The sequence below is a fragment of the Bombus huntii genome, chromosome 12, assembly GCF_024542735.1.
Source record: "Bombus huntii isolate Logan2020A chromosome 12, iyBomHunt1.1, whole genome shotgun sequence".
NCBI lineage: Eukaryota > Metazoa > Arthropoda > Insecta > Hymenoptera > Apidae > Bombus > Bombus huntii.
This window is the reverse complement of record NC_066249.1, coordinates 11059669-11083857: the sequence shown is the minus strand read 5'-3', so window position 1 is coordinate 11083857 and position 24189 is coordinate 11059669. Positions and strand designations below refer to the sequence as shown.

General features: G+C 42.6%; 1 protein-coding gene across 5 annotated transcripts in view; it reads right to left on the bottom strand.

Annotated features, from left to right (window-relative positions):
- The window catches only part of LOC126871971 (homeobox protein homothorax), a 503672-nt gene that overhangs the window by 465399 nt on the left and 14084 nt on the right, over positions 1 to 24189 (bottom strand). For all 5 annotated transcript variants that reach the window (XM_050631394.1, XM_050631392.1, XM_050631391.1 and 2 more), the window contains exons 2-4: positions 23382 to 23641; positions 13748 to 13889; positions 4871 to 4921 (exon numbers count right to left, since the gene is read on the bottom strand). In XM_050631394.1, coding sequence (XP_050487351.1) covers positions 4871 to 4921; positions 13748 to 13889; positions 23382 to 23641 — 453 coding nt within the window. The remainder of the gene's footprint in view (positions 1 to 4870; positions 4922 to 13747; positions 13890 to 23381; positions 23642 to 24189) is intronic.

Here is a 24189-nt window from a genome sequence, read left to right as displayed (position 1 = left end):
ATCATGGAAACAGCGGGAAAAATTAGCCACGAATTTGAACATTCGAGCGATGGATAGCAGTGATTTTGAAAGATTTTTTAAAAGTTATATCGAGGTGTGGAGAATTAATTTTTATCAGTTACGAGAGGACAACACGTGAGAAATATTTTTGTAAAGAGCAGAAATTAGCTGATTCTTTAAGAGCTGAGCGGAGAAGTTGCGTAAACGTAATATTATTATGAGAAAAGCAAGTTAAAAATTTGCCTCGAATTTCATAAAATTGTTAAAATAAGCAAGTCTTTGGAATTTCTGTTCATAATCACTTTGTTAAAAACAAAAGAGCAAAATTTAAAGCTATAAATTGACTGGAGAAAAACTTGCAAGTATTACATTGGCACAACGTTGAGCCTTGGTAAGTTAAAATTCCCCTCAGCACGAGAGGTATTTGTCAAAAATCATTATAAACTGAGGGGTCTCTAACCATCGAAAAGCTTCCGATCTCCATCAAGATTGGCGAAAATAAGCCTACTAACACCCATCCAGATAACACGAAACAAGGGAGAGAGAAAGTACAAGAAAGATAAGGTTCGATGGAATTAGAGGAACAGGAGGGGCGACTTAAAAAGAGAGTTTTCGAAGGCTACGCTGGATATTTTCGTGCCATCGGAACGCCTCAGATAAGATCCGCATGCCAGCTGGAAAACATGGATTCCAGCGGGACGAATGGAGAGCACGCTTTCTTCGCGGTCAAAGAATTCGCAGAGGGCGAACGTGGATTCTCGTTTTTAACCCCGAAGGAAACCCTTGACCTTCGTTGAATTGAGAGAACGAGCTCGCTACACGCCTTACCTTGTCCGCCATTGTATGTACGTGCCTCTTCCGGCGTGGAACAACTCCCCGACTCCGTTTTGCATGCCGTTGTCGAAGGTTAAAGGTAGAAGGAATGAAAGAAGAGGACTGCTCGACATTCGACGTACTCGCGATACAAGTATCGTTTGTCCTGTTCTGGGGCGTCATTCGCGTTCTAAAGACGAAGAAACAACCATACTGCCAAGACAGCTGACTGAACGAGAATTATTTCGTTTTGATATCGAGGAACTTCGGGGAGGAAGAGAGGGGAGGAAGAAAAAATGATAATCGAACAAACTATGTATGGGGTTTTAATTTTTATTTTTCGTAAGGACTTAATACCGTTAGGTTCTTTCGATCATTTTCGATTCACTGATATTTTTCTAATGAAACGTCTTTTTTAGAAAAGCGTTTTGAATTTGAACAGAATATGAAAAAATTCTTATTGGCGCGACAGGTTTGACATTTCAATTTTATGTTAAACATCTTTTTAAAACACCTTAAGCTCTTTTCGTTTGGAAAATTAATAATAAGATTGAAACAGAATTTTGTTTTCTTCGATTTACGAAATGAGTAAAAATACTTTATAAAGTAGTCCAACTATTTGACTAGGAAATACGCTCGATAATTCTATCACTTCTCACAGATTAATAAGTCCATTTTTTTCAGAAATCTCCTCCAATTTCTTCACTGTGCGGTCCAACGAGTCTTTCGAAATAAAGAATAATCCGAAACGATCGATTCAACCACAAATCGCACTACACGACAGAACGATTCTGAAGCTCGGAAACACTCAGGAACAGCGCAACAATTTCCTTTGTGTTGCACCGAGCTGAGCCCAGCTGAAGCGAGGCTCCTTTTCTACGCTTTCCCGGGGCTTTCCTGGGGACCACCACAGCTGTGTCGCATTTTCTGCCATCTCGAGCCCTTTCGTGGCTGTTCCCTCGACCGTGTCACCACGTCGTTTCCAGGCGACCTTTCCAATCAACAGACACAGGTCGTCGTCTCTCGCGTGTGTAGATCCGGACCTCTGTAACGGAGTACTTGTGGCGAAGCACTTTCCGTTCGGCGAAATAATCGCGGCAAAAACCGGGCTTCTGTCGATCGACGGCCATCTCTCGCGAGACAGAGCAGAGAAAAGAGAGGACCCGTGTGTCGGCGAGAAAGGGGAGGGAAGAAAAAAGGACCCCGAGAAAGGATGAAAAGAAGGGGAACGAGAGGAGGCGGGCAAAGGGCGCGGACAGCAAAAACCGCGGACGTTACGTGCCTGTTCTTTACGATAGAAGCTCATTGCTCGTAGATTGCGATTTGCCACGGACTTAATGAAGCCACGCTACTGGCGTTTGCCGGCGAACGAGCTACGCCGATCCACGACTACGATTTTTTGATTCTCTTCGACCTTCCTGCACTTCTCGAATTTTTTATTGAATTCGATCCGTGGGTCTGTAATAGCGTTACTTTCGAAGAAATCAGAGAGGCAATGGTCATTTTTGGGGGGAAAATTCCACGACCGGGAAGATAGAGAAACGGTGTGCATGGTGATGAAAGATATACGAGATTTGAAAATGATTTGGGCGACGATTTAGTAATTGATGATTCAACTGGTTTGTTATGATTGGGGTTTCTTGTACGAAACGCTTTGAATTATTGCATTTGTAAAAAACAGGTGTAATAATGGCGTAACTGGAGCAATAATGTCCGTGGAGAGAAACTTGAGCGCCCAAAAGGGAATAGAAAAGTGATCTCAAAGAACCGCGTTAACTATCGCTTCATTCTTTGATTAAATTTGGCTGGAAATTACAAATTTGAAATTTTAATTCAATTTCAAACTACATATCTTCTTCCTAATATTTCTTTAATAAATAATAAACTTCACCAAATCATATGTTCAATGAACATATCAAAGAATCTACGTGAAAAGAAGACAGAACTGCATAAAACCTAAAAGGGACTTTATACGTTCGTTGAATGCAATAATATGTACTCGAGCTACCAAATATGGAGGTAAAAAACATTCGAAAGCACGTAGTAACAGTTAATTCCAACGCGTCACTGCGAAATCATCGAAGCGTCCAGTCTCATTTCCTTTTAAAATTTAGATGAAACGCGTGTCTGGCCGTTTCATGCTTACATTTATTTAATATCACGGATGCATAATTCGACGCGGCCCTTTCGATGATACGAAGCTACAGAGGCACACAACACCATCGGTAACTATAGTAAAATATATCTTGCTCGTTTTTTTCCTCTCGCGTGCTTTTCCCGTCCTTTTTCACGCGGTTCTGCGTTTTCCCTTCTATTTTTTATTTTTGTTCCATTCTGTTTCGATTTTTTTTTCGTATTTTTTTTTTTTTTTTTTTTTTGTTTGATTTCGTTCGTTTTCTGTTTCAGCAGATCGAGACCGAGCGACAGTTGTGACAACAGCGGCGCGAGATGCGAGTCGGTACACCTTGCGTGGATGTTTGCGCGCGGACCGATGCCGTCCTGACAGCTCAGATAACGGGCGTGACATTTTGAAAAATTGAGGCCAACGATGCGAACAACGTCAACGAAATGCATCCTCGTCGTCCGTTTTCCTTCTCCCCCTTTTTTTCCACCGCTGCACCACCACGAGCGTTGGCTCCGCGAAAAAAGCAGGAAAAAATGCAACAAAACAGAACAACAAAAAAAGAGAGCCAACGTGAAACAACGTACACCGGTTCACCATTAACACGCTCGATATATCCAATTTTGAATTACGAGCGAATATTCGAAAACGCGCGACACCTTTTTCCGAGCAGACGACGCGCCTCTATAAGGCCTTCACTTCGTTGAATGAACTTTATGATGAAATATCGTAGTGGCGGTTCGGTGTCGCTCTTTCAAGGATGGTTAGAAATCAGATCTGGAAACGAATATAGCCATAAATGTCTAATACACTACTTTTCTTCGCACCTCAACATTTTTACGTTCTCGACAATGCATTTTATATGGTTTTATCGAAGCATTAGAGCGAAGTAATCGAAATATCTATGTTTGTTTTCGTATGCAGCGTCAAAAGACATAAGCATTTTGAAAACATCGAACGTAAGCGTGTGTGTAAATTTTATTATCGAACAACATTCTGTTGTATTAATAAGAATTCATGTGCTGCCGTATATACGCGAAAATCGAAAGAAAAGAAAATCGAAACTAAATGACCAGAACAGGGACAGCGCTGTCTGGAAGAAGGAATCCATAATGGCAGGTCGACGTTGAGCTGGTCCGAGCATCGATGGGCCTCATACACGTCCTCGACTAGCAAGGAATACATCCGAGATATTTAAAAAGGCCACTATCCGTTATCTCGATCGGAGAACGCGAAGGGTCGTTTGAAATATTTCTTCCTCCGGTGTTTCGAAGGTCTGCCATTCGAATGGCTGCCGGCCAGCGCACGAGAAAACAAAGGCGCACCAGCAACGTGTCCTCGTGTCTCGTTTCTTTTTTAATTATCACCCTTCCCTGGCTTCACACGCGTTTTGCTTTACGAGCTGTTCATACTGAATTTTCCATAAGTCTCGTAAGTTATGAATTTCGTAGGGAGTAATAACAATAACTCTGCGCAGCCAGGATGTTTCTTTCTACAGCGATGTAAAAAAACTAATTTACTCTCAGTTCGTAGAAGGGGAAGTAATTTTCAAACTTTTTTTCAATTATCAGATATGCAAGTTACAATCCAGTTACAAGCTGAGTTTACGGAAGCTTCGTAGCAACGTCCGGTTTGATTTTTCCAGCAGTTTGTTTTCCCCTCCCTTAATTTCCACCGATGATTAAACGTTTCCCGTATATAAGGCGACGATCTTTTCCATCGTCATTCTTCAAAAGGAACGCGCCGGGTGGCCAGTAGCGATCGTCAGATAAAACAGAACGATTAGCCTTTGAATGAGTCGAGCGTACGAAACGAAACAAAGAAACACCAACGATAAAGAAAGAAAACGTCTATCGGTAAGGAAATTGTCATTCGTGGCTAGTGGAAAAATCTATATCGCTGTGAACAATATATATATAACACCAATGTACTCACCAGCGAATCGACCTCCGGATCTGCGATGTAGTAAGGTTTTTCTTGTCTGATCTGTAACACACAAACAGACACGTAAGAATCTTTAACAATTAGGTTCGGTGGTAATTGCTGTATTAAAACTATAGAGACGATCGTATCTCGCCCAGTTATATATGCGCACACGCGCGTTCCTTTATCTTGTACGTCCTGGTTCTCCTTCTCTTAGATCGATCCTTCGTTCCATATCCCCTTTTTACCATCATTTTATTCTATTCCCGTGCACCTCGTGGCTGGCCATGGGATTCGCTGTTCCAGCCTAGTGTTTCTCTCCAAGTGATTTCCTCCGCGTGCTTTCTCTTAATTGGACCCCTACGGTTCAATTCGTACGTATAGAAACGGAAACGCGTCGGTGAACGCGATGGAATTCTCTGAAGCGCGCAAGAGAACAGTTCCGACCATTGGGGATGCGTAAAAGAGGGGAAACGGTGAAAAACGAGAGAGGAACGAGACGAGGAGATTCTCAAGCATTTTCATGGCGCCGCATAGTGCCGATCAGAATGGAAACAGAATGCACGGGGGAGAGAGCTCGATGCCCGAGAGCGCTCGATGCTCGGGGCCCGCTCTTAATTGGACCCACGGTGTTCTTACTGAAAGGAAGCGAGCCGGGATCCAAGGGAAAAAAGAAGGAACAAGACGAACGACAAATCTTGATGGAAGTACCGGTTAATCTCGTGGAATCCACCGACGGACCGCAGCAGATTATGCTCTCTCGACACCGAACCGCGCCATCTGATTAGATCGCTCGTCCCCGACTCTCGGATGAATATCGTTAACATTCTTCCCGCGCCGCCACGGTCCTCGATATTGTTTCTCTGATCGGTATATCGAAATAGGATACCCAATGAAGTTTCGTAATCAGTTCCCGCGGTTTTCTATGGGAGAAAGGAATTAAGAGGGTCGAAAATTGCTCCATGACGTGGAAGAACATTAAGTTTTCTCAATTTTCTTTGATATAGGTTCGACGTTTAACCTTCGTCCATTTCTTGTTTCAATTTAACGTTGCTTCGTTAATGACGCGTGATGCGGACGAACTTATTGCTCGAATGTATAAATTTGATAACAAAATTTGATTGGATTTTCGTCATATCGACTTTTTCTCGTCGCCAATTTGACATCGAAGGACAAATCAATTTGGAACTATACATGATGGATGAAGAAAGCGGCTATTAGAAATGCTTGAAGAATCTTAGTAATCGCATTAAAGCGTAATGAACAGGTTATAGTTTCCCAAAGCGCCACACATAATTCTTAAATTCCCCATCGAAATTCATCTCTCTGTGTTTCCTATTGCATAACAATTTATAAAATCGTGTCTTCGGCGAATAAAAAATTTCCCCCGAATAATTCAGATATACAGAGTCGAGCGACCGAAAAGGGGAATCCAGATGAAAAAAACGGGTCGAACGTTAAAATCGAATTACCGGTCGACGACGGAGATCGACGTACGAAACGCAATCGCGAGAATTCTGGGAACGGGTTCGAGAAGCGTATTCATGAGTCTGAATTCTGAATGGGAGTTCCTCTCGCATTGGGTGTATGGATAATGAAGGCGTCTCGTACGCTTCACAAAAATACTGTCAACTGTTCGTAGTGGGGAAACTAGTTCTTGCAAGGTCCTGTCACTGTAGTTTTTCGGCGATCCCCAAGCGGCAAACTAAACGCCCGTTCAGGTAGCCACGACGATTACAAATTGTAAGCAGTTTCGTCTCTTGTCTCTCTTTCTCTCTCCCATCCTTTCGAATTTCGTTCCTTATCATCAACTATTCGACCACTGGTCACGAATAAACGTATAATTTATCGTTCTACCGTAGAATTTTACGTGGAACATGTAAGAAATAGAGATAGTATTGAGGTTAATCGTTTCGATATAAAGATAAAGTAAAATCTACATGAAAGTTTGCGCCTTCTATCGTGAATGATTGAGACGACTGTATCACGACGATTAGAGGTAGAGGGGCTGCGAGTGACAGCTAATTGAGCCCATGCATACATATGTATAAAGCAATACGAAAGCTATTAATGTGACGTTGTTTGCCGTTAAATATCTGAGACCGTCCATATTTATCGCACGCCAACTCGTGAATGAAACGAAGACACATCCGACTTCGACGAAGGCAGCGTTGAGGTAAACTTTCTCTAACCACGTGGAAATTTCGACGGCGAAGCAAAATATTACCGTTAAAAACATGAACGAAGTATATCTGAACACCTTCGTTTTTCTTTTCTTCGCTGTAGACAACAGGGGAAAAGACGGACAGCCTGCTAGTGAAAAATAATAAATATAGAGTACGTCAGAGAAATTCCGCGGGACCTATACAACATCTCCATCGACCACGAGATAAAAATATGTATTGCGCGATAATATTTAGAAAATGTTCTCGCTCCGGCACGTCTATTTAGGACTAGCTGGTATGCACGTAGCCATTCGTGGTGTACGACGATCCCGTCGAGAGATATACGAAGCAGCTGCTCATCCGTCTGGCTGTTACTTCTGTTTCCTTGGCCATCGCTTTAGAGCCACCAAAAACGTACCTTCCTTGTATCCTAAATTTCCATCTTCGACCATGAAACGCAAATGACAGGAATTTGGGATGATTTGTCAAGTCATTTGTATGAATTTGTCGGTATTCTACTAAAATCGACGAGAAATTTAAATAAAAGGGCTGTTTCGGAAAAATAGTGTTTGTGCTCCGAAACCGATAGACTTTAACTGTCTTAGCACGATAAAACAAATTGCACTCTAGGTAAATTTCACGAGACCTTTGTACCTTGCCTGAAATGTCTGGTGGAAATAGCAAGCGTAGCACGTTCCAAAGTGGCTAGGCAAAAGGCACGTTGCCGCAATAAAGCAATAGACAAAAGCCTGTCGAACCTGACTGGACGAGAAGATATATATTCGTTCCTTTTCACGTAACGTAAACCTAAACTTCAATGCTTGTTAACTTCTCCCGGAGGCCTTGATTCTGATGGTCATCCTTTCTAGTTTTACTTGGCGATCGTAAAGAAATTTAAAATAATTGTCCAACTTATTATTTGAACGAGTGCCGATTCGAAATGGAATTGGAGTTACCCTGACGAACACGACACAGGAGACTGTAAAAGGAAATTATTTTATATTTAGGAAATTATGATTATTTAATTGCCATTATAGAAGATAAAATACTCTTCTAAATTTATTAAAGTGTCCTATAGAATTATCTACTATTGTAAAATCGGAAAATAAAGATATAAATTTTTTCTTCGATTGCTTACAATTTATTAATATTAAATTGAATATACAAATATAAATTGGACAGAAACGATGTTTGTTTAACGGAAACTAAATGCAATACTCGTATCTATATCAAATAGCTTTACAGTTATTTGGCCACTCTCGTCACAACGAATCTAACACACACTCTCTCTCTCTCTCTAGCAACTCGATCAATTCTCTCGACTCTACTCTTCGGTGTCTCGATTAATTCTAACGACTCTACTCTTCGACGACTCGATTAGCTCTGACTCTCGCAACACACACACTTTTCGACTCGCACACTCTGATCTTTCGATTGTCCCACCTTGAAACACGAAACCGTCCTTCTGATCTAACGTTGTCTATTGTTTTTCTCATACCTATGTAAGAACTAGGTGACTTTAGTCACATAGGCGCTCTTAAATGTAAACGAACCACAGAAGGACGACGTACACGATTTTTTTTTTAATTTCAACCGACTTCTACTTTAAATTACTTTATGATATTACACTATTTAAATTGATCATTGTAAAATTCCACTTACCTTGATCGAAGTAGTTATAAAATTATGTGTGTATTTAAAATAGACCATAGGATAATCGATTGGTCTTCGAACGAAAAGATAACAATTGAGCGATTAGTAAAGATAACAGAGGGGAGCCAGGTGAGTGCAAAACATATGTAGTAATATGTAACAACCTTAAATACCGTTTGTGGTTGAATAACGAAGAAAATAATTCTTCCACGATAAAATGGAAGAATAATACGAAAGCCAATGAGAAGTATTGTACTAAGCAATGAGTTTGAAAAATCTTACTCAGCTTTCGCAGGTGAGGTGCGTTTGGTTAATTACCTTCGAATCGATCAGCACGCCGCGCCGTTCACAAAGCATCGATAAGCCAGGAATGGAACCTGCGATCGTTCAACGCTCTGGAATTCTGTGTAATCGCGTTTAATTGCATCGTTTTATAAGCGGCCAATAAAGCGAGCAATAAAGTGCGAGTCTATTAAATTTTTCCATTCCACAAAATGAGAGAGAGACAGAAGGATTCGTAAAATCGTATGATTACTGTTGAACAAACGAACCGACCTTCGCATGGAAAGACCGGTAGCGTAGATAACTCGATGATGCATCATCGATCTTTGGAAGCGACGATCACGCCTCTGGCTGCGCGACAAAAGAGATGTCGCGGATGCCGTTATCGCGATTATGATAATCCGGCTTTGCGCTTGTTTACACTACCCCTCGTGCTCGGGGCAGAGGGAATGAAGCGTCCTCGAATGCTACACGTCATCGATGCGGTTATCGAGACGCCGATCGTTAAAAATTATACGCGTAAACAATTCGTTGATTCGTTCCTAATTGACTTAAGTCTGGTAAACCCTTCGAAAATTCTTTAATCATACAGATTGCATGATTCTATGTAAATGCCTATAAATGTTTCCACCAGAGGAAAAGAAAAGAGGCAAATACATAAATTCCTGGGGAACGGTGTCCGCACCTTCGGGACGGTAAAGCAAGTAGCGTGCGCGGCGGACGTGCCTGTTTTGCGGTCGCATTAGTCAAGCTGTCTAAATGCGGGGGCTAACGTTTTACAAGGGTTTAATGTCCCCGGAGGTGAAATCTAATTGCAACGATAAATCACAACGGATCCTTATGCGGCACTTTTCCGTACGTCTCCTTTCTATACCGTTACTGCCTTTACGAATTGGGTCAATGCAGTGACGTTGTACTGACGTTGCAGATCACCACAGTTCGAGTGTCTGAAAGAGTAATGACGTATGCGTTCCAGGTAGTGTGACTACCTCGTGACGTGGTTTAAACTTCAAGTCGTTGCCGCAGGCCACGCGAATAAATCCCCTTTTCGGTGCTAAGGCGAAGAATTTCGTCGAACGAGTTTTTCGGTCGCGCAATAAAAGAGCGTCGATGCTCCCTTGGACGCGCGATTAATTTGGGCGCGGCGAAGCGCAACACGTCGCAACGGGACGCCGACGAAAGCGAAATTTTCACAGCGGAGCGCCCACGGTGGGCACGAAAACTGGGACAGCCGATCCATCTGGTAAAAAAGGGCACAACAATGCGCGTAACGTGGCGCAGCGGGACGCTCCTGCGGTGCGCGCTGCTACGTCGCAGGCAGCTACCAGCCTGGGCTGAACGCGGAGAGGCCAAAACCGAATAGCTCGGAGGCAACGCGAGCGCAAAAAGGGAGCGCGCGGACCACGGGGAACTGGGTTGCGTGTGGAATGTATCGGGGCCCCATAGGGCACGCACGATGCGTGGACCGCACGGGATAATGCCAGGCCCCATTGAATAGATCAATTTACAATGGCAGAAAATGAGCAGCGCTCTCTCCAGCGGCTGCGGAGCACCCCTTCTCTCTGCCCCCTCCAACGTGCTGTGCTCTCGCCACGGTTCGTCGCTTCTCACGACTTGGCGGCGGCGGTGGTCGTGCCGCAACTGAGACTGCGCATGCGCCGACCGCCACCGCCGAGCTACGACGCATGCGCCCGCTCCTGTGCCGCGCACGCAACGAAAACGAAACGCGGACGAATAATCCCGTGTACGCGAGGCGCGCGCGGCCCTTTTGTCACGCGCACCGGCCCTACTATATCTCTCTCCGTCCAAGTATCGACGGAGTGTAAAAGGGCTCGAACGACACGCCTCGAAAACCACCGCAAGAGGATTGTCACCTGCTTATCTTTTCACGTGTACCGCCGATGTGCGTGTACATAATCTCACCTCCCTGACCCCTCCACCTCTGACATTATAAAACGACCTGCCTAGACATCGGCGACGACAGATCGATGGCAAGTAAAGAACGAATGGGCGAGGCGGCGCGGATTTCGCTATAATCGCCGGTGTAATCTTCCCGTCGACGACCATAGACTAGCGAAATGAATTTAACTCTCAGTATCGTGCTTACGAGCAACCAAGAAGAAACGAGAAGATGAATGTACAAAAACTTTCATAACGACCGTGTTGACTCGATATCAAAATTCATTATCTGTACTGGGAAGAAATGGGGGAACACGATCGCGACAACAGGGTAACCGGCTGTCCCCCTCGACAATTTGTTTATCCGCTCTGTGGGGACCGCGGCGTAATCTCTGAATTAGCGAGGCACGTCCCATGGGCGAGGGCATACACTGTGACACCACTTCCTCGTTTCGAAAGTTTTTCACGGCGTCGCGCAATCTTCTTCATCTTCTCGAGAAGATAGTGACAGAGGCGCGCGAGGTATAACGACGTCTGTTCGCGACGTTGCGCGCTTCCAACGGACAGAAAGGGAAATTAATTGCGTCGATAGCACGGTTGAAATACGAGGTCCCTGCGTGAAAGAGCGTCAACGAGAAAAAGAGATACGTTTGCACGGCGTGGATCGCCGCGGATAGGAAGGCAAACGAGCAAAAGGCGGCGCGCAATTTACTACACGCGGCACAACGACGATTCGCAATACGCGACCGCGTTGAGAGAAACGCGACGGAGCCTTCGGCTATCCTTCTTTCAACATTTTTTTCCTTTTCTCTGTTCCGCTCCCGCTCCGTCCCTCGTCCAACCGCGTAATACTATGCACCTTATTAAGATGCAAATGTCATGTCAATTTCGCAATCCTAACGGACTTCTTCGAGAATAGTACGCGCTGTTGTGTCGCTCGGTATAATGTCGACATGCCGCGGATAAATAATAGAACGGGTGAACGATTTAACGAGAATACTAGGCGATCGAGGATAAAGAAGAATCGCAGGCATTCATAAACTCGGTCTTCAAAAAAAAAAGCTCGTAGTTTGTTTTCAAATTACATACACGACGCCGAAACAATGACGCAGCATGGAATTAACGCGAAGAACCAGGCTCACTCCTTATCCTACCTTGCGGCCAGGTTTAACTCTTATCGTTATCTGTGCGTATCCGTAGCTCGAGTCCGTTGCTACCGTGTTACCGACGCTCTATATTTGAACGTTACGACCTATCAGCTGATTTTTCCATCTGTGACGCGCTCAATGAAATCGCACGTAACCCTTCGTACGCTCTCGAACGTTTAAAGCCATCGAGAACCGCGCTCGCACGGCGCTCGTCTGGAATAATTAGCCAACCGTGCCAGGCAAGAGAAACCGAGGAACGTCTCGTCGAAGGCAGAAGTGCAATTTTATGCAAAGATAACCCACGAACAACGTGGCTATCTAGCTCTACGATATACATAGGCGTCGATATCCCTCAATCTAAATGTGCTGCATTCGTTTGCATCGACTAAACGCGCAAAGAACCACCAAGGCAACATTTTTATCGTTCGTACTGTCGGCTCGACTTAATCGCCTCCGCTTTGTTTTGCACCAGCGAACTATCCATGACTATTCCGTGTCTTTGCGAAACCGTTCTATCATTACCTATGAGAAACACTATCTTTTCCGTTTCTTTGCTACGAATCTTCGTTTTTCTAAGCACGGAAAATCGATAATTTATTCGGGACGACAAATCCATCGACATCCCAGAACGTATACCATCCAGATACAATTACGGATGTATACGGCTGAACGTGCTTGAAGACCGATCTACGAACACCTTTCTCGTCGGCCTGGGCTAAGGAACGTAGATGGCGAAACGGTGTGTTTTTAAAAGGCCGAAATGATTTCGCGTGTAGGTTCTCCGGTTACCTACGCGTGTGTCCTTGACAGGACTCGCCTCAGGTGAGTTACCAGAGCGAGAAACGTCGACGAAGACAGAAATACCCAAGGGAGAAAAACTAGGAACGAAGAGTGAGAAAGCAGGAGGAAAGGAGCATGCCGCGCGAACAACAACGTGAATACGAGTCTTCTTCCGGTTGGTTGGCCGCGGCAAACCACGAAGAACGCGGTTCTGAACGATCCTTCGCTCGATGCTCGTCGTCGACTAGCTCGCTGGAATTCCTAAAAATAAGTCCCAACGATGAGAGCCAGCGCTGTTTTGGACCCGAAACATCCCACGGGTTACATCCATGGCCGCGCAACGCTATTTCGTTGTCGGAGAGGAAAGGACGTGTCGAGAGAGTCGTGACTCATTTAGAGCGGCTTCAAATCTTCCTCCCTTTCTTTTTCTTTCTCTTTTCAGAGACCTAGGAGAGGTTACATTTGAACATTCTCTCACGAAGCATCTAAGCGACGACGATGTTGTTGGGTAGGATTGAGGAAACCAGGGGAGTGGACCGCTGTTTCTAGTTTTCGAATTACGAAGGGCGAGAGTATTTCGGAGTGAAATTCGTCTATACTGACTTTAATTCTTTATGTTGTCTAACTAAGCCCAACTATTCTTGAGAAGCTTTAATTTAAAGGAAAACGATTATTCGATTGTTTTTGTACTCGGAACCAAACTGATTTATATTACGTTTTATAAAGTTACCTATTATAAGATCGAGATTTGTAATTAATATTAAATTTTCCAAAACCGAACGAACTTCAATATCGTAATTCTGTTATATAAAATAGAAATTTGAAATAAAATAGAAATTTAAAATAAAATAAATAAAATCGAGATAGATAGAAGGATAGAACCTTTAAAATAGAAATATACTTCCCCACGCTATCAATACGATGTCGGTCGGATATTCAAAATATAAATTGGAGACACTTACCTGTTTAGAGAAGACAGCGATGTCCTCGTTGAAGCTTTCTGACGAGCATACGTCACCGCCCGCGACGCCGGGTTCACGCGGCGTACACGTCGCCAGCTCGCACTTCTCGAAAATCAACGCAAGAAGCGGGAACAAGGGGTGTCTGTAACACAGCAAGAGAAAGCCACGGTGAGATAAATGCCTGCAACCTACCAATTCAACCAGAACTCAAGCAAATGTATTTCATGAGAGGATTTCGAAGTATTAATTAACTCCATGACTGTCGACAAACTCGTTTCATTTCTCGAGCGACTTTTTTTTTCTTTTGAATACTCCTGCTTGACTTTTCATTTGGTCGACTTTCTTTTGCTAAAAGGAAGGAGCACGGAGATGGACATGTATTTAACGTCTAATAAATTTATCCGTAGAACGGAAAACGATATCTTTGATTAAAACGCGATTAAATACTATCGAAGATGCAGATAAGAGCCGCGAAAACAACGACGAAATGGTGAAAGCGGCGCTTATTGAATGCGTCACTAGATAAAAACAAAAAATGTGTTGTCCTCGGTGGCAAAAATAGCTATAACTTCTGGAATACAAGTATTTCGTTGTGTAATAAAATAATAGAGATTAGAGTGTTTTTTCTGTTTATCTAAATTATTTACTTGCGATATCAGCGTAATAAACTGTACGTAAGCGTAATACACTAGCGATTAACACTACGCGGGTATAACTATCGACGACTAAGGTGAAAAATTTGTAACAAAGGAAGTAAAAGTATATGAAAAAATACTTTATTTACATACTTTATAAAAACATCGCGAATATGCACGAAGAATTTCAAATCTTAAAATTTGTATACAAAAATTACAAATCGATCATAATATAAGTAATATAATAATAAAGAGAAACATTTTACCTGCCACAGATATATCATTTCTTCTTTCTCTTTTCTTTTTTTTTTTTTTTTTTTAATAAGTTGTCTCATATTGAGTTGGCAACTAAGTGATTCCGGATTTTGTCATTAGGTGGCAATATTTACATTTGCAGAAACTACAAACGACTAAAATTGATCGCCCTGTATCAATATTTTTAATTCCATTACATAGAAGTTTCCAATTATAGAACGACTCGATTCGCAGGCCAATCAACGTTCACCAAAAAATAACAATCGATCGTTCGTTCGTGTTAAAGTCGTAAGGTGAATCCTTTCGCTGTCCGACGGCCAGCGTTCTTACGAGCGTTGTCCGATAAGTCCATCGACGTTTACACGTAGCTCGTGGCCGATTCACGTGGTTTTTCGCCAGGGGCGACGATATTTTTCTTCTCCCGGCGACGCTTTTCTAATTGAGTGATTGCTCCGCGAGCAAACGAATGTCGTCGTCGCGCTCGTTGAAAGAAACCGAAGAAAAGAGAAAAGAGAATGGAAGAACGCGTCAATTAACGAAGGTGTTCGATCGACGTGTTGCCATAAAGTCTCGCCTTAGGTTTTCTATTTCGCGCCTTAATTATCCCGTTTCTTGTATCGACGCGATCGTGAACATCCGCCGCAAGTTGTACTTGCACTAAACGCTTTTATTTCGAACCAAGGGGCGAAAAGAATATTTCCATGGTGTTCTCAAGCGTGTTGCGTACCGAGCGCGGTTAACCGCGGCATTAGGAGGATCACCGGATAAGATAAGATTAGTCGATGCTGGTGCAACCACACGTTGCAACCGGGAAGGGACCGAGCTCTTGATTTAAAGTGCGCGCAACACGAGTGTATCTGTATAAAAAAAAAGAGAAGGAAAAAATAGAAACAGATATACCCGTGACGATTTACAGCCTTTCGGCTTATGATTTACAACGTATATGTAAATAGTTGATTGCAAGATCGAGCTTAAGGCAAGAAAGGCTTATTAGTATTTTTAAACGTAGTGCGTAATAAATGAATAAAGCGGAGGAAAAGGAAATGACCGCTGAGTTAGTCTAAGGATAATGCTACCTCGTTTGCTAAGTTATTGATGTGTGCGCTCGTAAATTATTTATTTTTTTATTATTTTCTGTTCTTCTTTAATTACTACAATTCTTTCTGATTTAAAAAGACGGCGAGTTTCCTCGCGTCGTGTATATATCTTTCTTAATCAGGTATATAGCTATCAAAAACTATACAAGTATATACGATATTATTTTCTAGATTATATGAATGGTTATTGTTCGATATCCTACCAGCAAGTAGAATTTCACAGAAGGCACGATACGGGCCCGCATTTCTTCCGAAAACCCTGACAACGTGCAGCAGCCTTAATCGCTCAATTATCGTGCTCTAATCGCCAAACAATTCCCAGCGGGAAACGAACAATTTCTCGGTGGTGCGGTCACAGGCAAAGGATAGCGAAGAGAAAAGAAAAAAGAGGAAGAGAAAAGGGAAAAGCACGAAAACGACCTTCTTCTCTTTCTTACCACCTTTCTTACCAACGAAAGAGAGATGAACGAATTTTTACGCGGCCTCGGGAGGTCTCGAGACGAATCGTCGACGAAACGGCTACACGGTGGAACCAAGATACGTGGTAGCACTATGGGCAGAGGCATTGTGTACGCATGGTAGCGGGTCGCGTCTCGCGGCGTGGCAGACATAAAACGAATCGGAACGAATTTCGACAAATTGACGCGGAGCCGCCGCGAGCAACGACTCTGCGAGCCGAGCCGAGCCGAGCTGAACCGTCTAGCCGACAAAAAAAAACGAGCTTCCCTCGTGCCCTCTTTCGTTCTCTTTTCTTCCGTCCACCACGAAGCCCTCCGTGTATTTTCAAACCCCGGTCCCATCCTGTTTTTAATTCCAAGCCGGAGAAAAAACAGAGAAAAACTCCTCCATTTTCTCTCCATTTGTTGACTCGTTCTGCGTTTTCTATCGTATCCCGAAAGGGATTTCTATTTTCATCTATTAGCCTAACCGCAACGGATACCAACAAAACGGCCGAACGAACACTGGTAAATCGCAGAAGGAAAAGCAAAGTTAAAAGTTGGCTTGTCTCGGCCGTGCTTAATTATTGCGTAACATGTATCAACGAACCATTACCGTCACTCGTGAAACAGTGGAATTAAACTATGTGCGTGTTTATTGACGCCGAGGGAAAAGAGTGGCGTTCTTTTCGTCTCTGGAAGATTGTATCGATTTAATTAGTGCCGTGTGGTTGAAGAAGCTCACTCGGTTTTGCGATATTATGGATAGAACGATTATCATGGTATTCCCGATTTATGATATCGTACATGCATAAGTATATGCATAAATACGTGGCTGTCGAACTTCCTAGGACCAGTCGTTTCCGTAATTGGAAGTTTGATCGTTGTACGATCGCAGAAGGGTGGGTATTATGAATTTTAATGAACCGTGAAGCAGGTCTACTTACAACGTGCTAATTAAAAGCGTAATTCTTAATACAAGACCGTGCCTGCACTGTGCGTAATTGCTCAATAAACGTCTACTTCTGAATGCGTATTGGGAAAAAAATATCGGGTTTCCACCTGTTATAAACGTACAACCTAACAAACACCGAAGCAGCGCAAAAAGGACCAACATAAACGATCACTTTCACCACATATATGGCCTGATCGTCACAGGTTCAATCTCGCCGCACCGATCAACCACAAATACCTAACAATAAAACCTACTCCTACTTTTATCCGATCGAACAACGAGCCGTTTAACGGACAACAACCTTGGAACATCCGCGAACAATTACGCTTATACTCCAAAGCATAAAGATAACAAAGTAAAGGTACTAACCACTGTAACATGAAAAAAAAGGAATTATAAAAGTAGCGTCCTCTTTTTTGTACGGGGGAAAATTAAAAGCGGTTTCAGCAGGTTCTAAAAAGGGGCGTGCGGTTTGTCTTTCGTGCAATCAGGAAAACCGCCGCTATGAATGGAGGTGCACGCTTCTTAAGCGGTCGCGGTGCAGCAAAGTGCAACGTCGATGACAAATGACGGGTCGGAACGAGGTGTCAGAATGACGGAACCGCAGAACGTAATGATATGATTGTCCGTTGAACGCGGAGGATATTTGCGGTTTTGTGGTTTCCGCCCTCGATTCCTAGTCCCCGCCGAACCCCCTTTTGCCCTTGCCGACCCAGCCCTTTTTTATATGCGGCCATCGGCAATTTCACGCTGTGATTCGGCCAGTTACGATACACACTATTCGGTGGTACAGTGATTCCGGGATTCGTCAACATCGTGCTTTTTACGTCCATGTTTTTCTGCGGAACGTCTGTAACAGTGGTTAAGGCAGCATGATTATTATTAAGCGTGGCGAATCGCGGTATTAATTGGGCGTAAAAGGTGGATCCATGGAGAGGATCACGGAGATTTTCTGTGGCAAATTAAAAGTTTCTTCGTTTGATGTTACATTCATTTCGAATTATTTTCAGTTCGTATGGTTTCAGCGAATGATATTGGATAATTGGATGATAGTTTTATCTCGCTACGAAGGAATTAAACTTGGAAAAGAATTGTTATTTGGTTATTCTGTTTTTTCGAGTATATAAAACTGGACAATAGAATGGCGGATTGAAAATATCCGAGTACAGAAAAAATTTTTTTAGAAGAAGATTACATGTAAACGTATTAATTTGTAATTAGAAAGGGTTGAGAATTCCATCATTCCGATATTCCAAACACTAGCTGGCCTTAAAGTTTTAGACGCGTGCAACGCGTGAGAAAACTGAATAGGAATATACGTATCCTAATGGTTTAGCATTCCTACGCGTCGAGGAAAGTTTATCAACACGTATTAATCAACATCAACGGCGAATTGAAATATCGAAATGCAACCCTCGCAACACGACAAAGCGAAGCGGCGGCAAACCGTCGCCGGTGAAAGTGAACTCTGCTTCGCATATCTGCTCTTGTACGCTGATTTTATCGCAGCTTAAATAAAAACAACGGAAATGCGCGTTGCCGATAATAAGAGATAAAGGTGGCGGGTTGAAAATCAATCGCGATATTATATTTCCCGAAAACCGCGATCTTATTCAATGTGGTTCATCGAAATGTCCACAGGTGGTTTTTGCAGCTGTTTCCTTGCTCCCTCAAAAGAAACTGCTATCAAGCGTCGAACATTTTCTAATGAAACACTATCGCTTGTCGATATTAAAATCGAATTTAAAATCAATTTTAATGTAGCGAGAAACTAATGGTCCACATTTTTGTCTTTTCTATTCCTCTTAACTCTCCTGTGCCTCTCCGTTCACTACTTTTCACTACTGGTATCTAATATCAAACTGACGGACTTCTATGTAACCAAATAAATGTAATAATTGCCAATAATCAGGTAAATAAATAAACCTGGATTTTTCCGAACATGAAAAGTGTTTTAACCGTTTGCCAAGGGAAAAAAGCCAGACACGTACGCTAGACACCGAAATAAAACCTCGGGATCCTGTTTTACCGGGTGGCTGTCTAACTGCAACGCGTGTGATGTAATCATAGAGCCGACGCGCACCGATCAATTCCATTAAACAGTGCATTAATATTCATTAGCCGCTCATCTGCTGAAACGTCACTCTAATGCACTAATTATCGTCAATCAGAAAAATGGAATATTAAACAGGACCACAGTCCCGTGCTTCAGCGTACGAAATCACGAAGCACTTTGAGCGAACATGGGACGGACAAACGCCAAACGTGTGTTCCGCGGTGTGCTGCCGAAGAGAGAGAACGAGAGATTTGCGTAAGACGTCTAATCCATAAATGACTCGGCCAATCATGCTCCTTGCATAAGGATCCGAGCCCAGCCGTGATTGGCAGATTCGCTTGTGCGTTACGTCTGCCTGCCAGACTTACGTAAAACTCTTTCGTGCGATCGCCGTGCAGCCGTAAAACCATAGCAAAAATCAACGCTCGTTTCGAATAAATTTTTTGCATTTCCCCCTTCTTATTCGCTGTTGATCCGTTCATGATAACATCTTCAACGAATAGAATTTTTGATAGAAATTTGATAGAAATTTCGTCGATCAGAGATTAACAAAGAGAGAGTAGTTTGTTAATTTGGCACTATCAGGTGATCGCTTGTTTGAGTGCAAATAAGTAAAAAACAATTCATGTATATAGTTGGAAATTACATGATTGGCGTTCAAGTTCGGATAAGTAGATTCGATCGGTAAAGTGCATTTAATTGGGCATTAATAATTTATTTTAATAAGTGGAGACAAGGTGTTAGATTTACTATCTACTGTAACGTATTAGATTTCTAATATCCTGTCAGAGAACGTACGTTAACGCGCCGTGGATTAGATGTTTTATCGTTAACCATGCCCGGTAATTTGCGTGACGTATTCTCGCGTTAATCTCGAAAGGGTTAACCAATTGCTTTCCGCGACTTTACATCCTAAATCACCACTATCCTCTGTAATCTCGCGCTGTCCATCCAAAATAGACAGACTATCAAATAAGGCAACGATCCGGTCGCTGTCTTCGCAATGTCCAAATAAATCGTCCACAATTTCCACGTCTAAACGAAGACAGAGACGAGTCGCGGTAGCGAATGAGAGCGGTATAGACAACAGCAGCAGGTCGATTTCACCTGAACGACTCAATCGGCTTGGACGAGCGTACACGATCAGTTTGTAAACACGAGTTTATCAACGAGCAAGGAAATGAACGGCTTAGAAGGGGCTAAACGCCGCCTCGTAACGGCCCTCCGAGACGGTTGCGAGAAAGCGCTGGAATCCATTCGGGATCGGCGGCCAGGGCACACGACGAGTGGACAAATTACAGGGTACACGAAATAATGAGGCTCCCGTTCTAGGATGTATACCAGAAATCGGGCCATCTCGCGGCTATAAATCACACGGAACACGACCGAGCCGCTTCGTAAAACGGCCAATTGACGAGTTTCAGAGCCTGCTGGGAGCGTGGCACGAGGCACAGTCTCGAAACGCGTTTGCTCACCATATCCACCTTCCGCCATCGTTTCCCTCAATCACCTTTCACGCGTAGATCTATGTTTTTCTCTTTTTATTAATCTTCTCATTTATTTTTTGTTGAAATACGTCGATATATTGCCAGAGTCGAAGCGCAATCCATTAAGGTTAGCTATTATTTTTCTGAGCTGCGAATCCAACGCGGTTGATACGAAAAAACGGGAAATCATTCGGTGGGAGAGTCGTAGAAAGCGTCTCTCGATACGAGCTAAAGCTAAAGTTATTTTACACTCGCTTCCCAAAGTTGATATCGAGTACCTTTCATAAATCGTATTCTGTCGTTACGCGTTCCGTTACTTTCATTTATCGACGTACTCGCTTCGACGTTTTTTATCTGCAAGATTTTAGATCGAGGGAAATCTTGAACTTTGAGATTCAGAGCAGCTTGGAATTTTACCGAGAGTATAGAAATTCACGTACGCGCATACCTTAGTAGGAATGTCGATTACTATATGCTGAATTATGTTATTACTGGAAAATGGGCTGGTGCGTATTGAATACACGCGACTAGAATTTTAAGCCACGCCGCTTTGCCACGCGAACTATTAAACGCGTATAATGCGAAAGAAATGCAGGATCGTAAGATAATTTCGCTCACGGTAAGAAATAATATCGAAGAGAGAAAAGCGGACAGCATGGCGAAAGATCGAAAGTTGGACCTCGTTTCGCGAACGAAAAAGAACGACGCTGGATCTTCTGAATTTGGCTGGCTGGATCATGAATCATCGGTCGGGGACTCGTGTACGTGTGCACATTCGAAATTTATTTTATTCGTGTAGTCGAAGGAGGGGAGGAAAGTTCAATGGAAGAAGAACCTTCCACGACGCGACAAGAAACCCGAACGCGTTGAATATTAAAAGTTGACACCGGCACGAAGGTTTTGTTTCTTGATAGTAACACGGTGAGAAGCACACACGACAAGGAATATGCAAAGAGAAAGAGAGGAAGGGGAAGAAGGTGTTGCAATAAAGAAATAAACACGTAACGCGTCATGAATTTTCATGTAAATCACGTGTCCATTACGATTTATCAAACCCCATTGTAACGCTGCATTCCTCCATGTCAGCCGATGTATAGCGAAATTACGAGCAGATTAATGCCGATAGGGGCGTATTAACACGAGTGCCGGCGTTAAACGGTCGCCTCTAAGTATTAACCGACCCCCTTCTGATAATGGATTTTAATTCGACCGATTTTAAACGCGCGTTTTAATTGCGCGACGCTCCAAGGTTCGTGCACGTCGATGGACTTCGAACTCTTATCGTTGCAATCGTACGCAATACCACTCTTCCCTGCTAGACGTTTTCAAATTGCCTGTAATTCTACCGGTTGATAACGAAAATCCTTATCGAACGATAATTCAAGTATTTAGGTATTTATATACTTTTAGGGGGGGGGGGATTACAAAATCTTTATTTTTTGAGAACATGAGACTTTTGGGGGCGAGTACCAATGAATGGGCTTGCAAAATGATCGATAGATTGCAAATTTTTATGTTTATAAGAAATTTAAAGATGTAGAAAATGTACATAGACAGTACATAGATCGCAAATAATAGACGAAGATAAAAATAAAGTGTAAAATATCCGAAGTAAAGTAAACGAAACGAATTCCTACTTAGATCCCACTTTTCTATTTGTGTCCATAAAAATATCAATTTGCGTAAAAATTCACAGTCTGCTAGTAGATCATACTGTCCGAGAAGTTCTTAATTTTAATAGCAATATGTACGATGTATGTGTTTTCGGAAATCAAATGATTACTCTAAATGGAAATTAATTTGATTAATTTAACTATTGTCGACAAATTTCTTCCTTTTTAAATACTTATAAACGCGTCTATGTGTTAGTACTTAACGTTAGTACTTAACTTAACGATTTGTACATGTTACAGCATAATTGTTTGGTTTCTACATGTTCACCGTTCTTCTTTCATTACACTTATACTTATGTATCTTGTACTTATACTTATACTTATACTTATACTTGTCCAAGTAACGAAGATTATTATATCATGTAAGCATCTTTCTCATATTACTTACGCATATTATTGCATCTAGCCATACGTGTAACAGAACTATACGTATCATTCAAACACACCGTTACGTGTATTATCCTTGAACGTTATACGTAATTCGTTAACTCGCCTGTTATTATACTCTATACTATATGGTTAGATTTCATCATTGCGACCGCAATACACCTTGTCATTTATTCTTACAGTTCGTTTTACAATTCTATATCTCGCGAAAAATTAAAAAATAAAGAAGTATAAATATTCGAGACTGAGAAAAATCATTTACACTTTACACTCTTTTTACTTCATTTTATTACTACCTGCCCTATGCCTCGATAGAAGTAAATAAAAAATCAATACTTATTTGTTGTTTGCTCTCCGTATTCCATTTTATTTCAGTGAAAAATGAAAACACCGATGATATACATAAAAGAATAAGAAGTTTCGTCTACTCGTCACATGGAATTACCTTACCATGCCCTTTATATTTTACAATATACAATAATAATGATAAAAATATTCGTCGCTTTCTGTCTGTATTTTCCAATTGTATTTCGCTACTCCATAATACCAACGAAAAGAGGGATAATGAGAATAAAAATCTTCAAGCCGGGAAAAGAGATAGGAAGATGTGGAGACGAGAGAAAGAAAACAGAGAGTAAAGAGGCAAACTCACCCATAAATCGCGTCCTTGTCGCGTTTGTGGACATCGGGTACCGCAGATGCTGCAGCCGCGGCTGCCGCCGCGAGAACGTGTTGGGGTGGTTGCGGCGGGGGCGGTGGATACTGGGGATGTGCAGGTCCCATACTTCCGAGGTGTGGACTGTGATGGAGACCTGGTACACCTCGGGCGCTCCCGTGTGGATCGTACAGCCCTGCGCCACCTCCGCCACCTCCGCCCTCGAGGTAACTCCCGTGCAGCCCGCCGTCGTCATACTGAAACCACCAGAAAGCGAGAAAAAAAAATTAGTACGAATTATCGATCGTATGTATTCGCGTATGCACACGTATATATGTGTGAATATCCGTATATGTATATATGTAAACGCGTAACGCAGTGCTCGTAATTAGCGCGAGACCCACACCTTGACTGCTGGCAGATGTTCGAGGCGACCGAAAAAATTACATCGGCCAAACAGTATCGACCAGAAGGAAATTTACCATTGTTCTTAACTCGAGTGAATCGTTTTACGCGTTACGAGGTTAAAACAGGCGACGCTCGGTTTCATTCAGCTCGAAAAAGTTGTTAATCGAACGTAATTACGAGACTAGTTGGTATCACGTGCTCGCGCAGTTTAAAGCAGCCTTCGCACGCTGATACATATTGTTCTTATTGACTTCTCTAGTTTTACGAGGTTTCCTGAAACTATATCGGAATTAGATGTCGTTCGTTAGCTAGATATAGCAGTACTTCGATAACTGACCGTTTCTATCCCAATCGATTCTTAGAATTGATTTCGTGCAACGAGACTCGTATATATTTT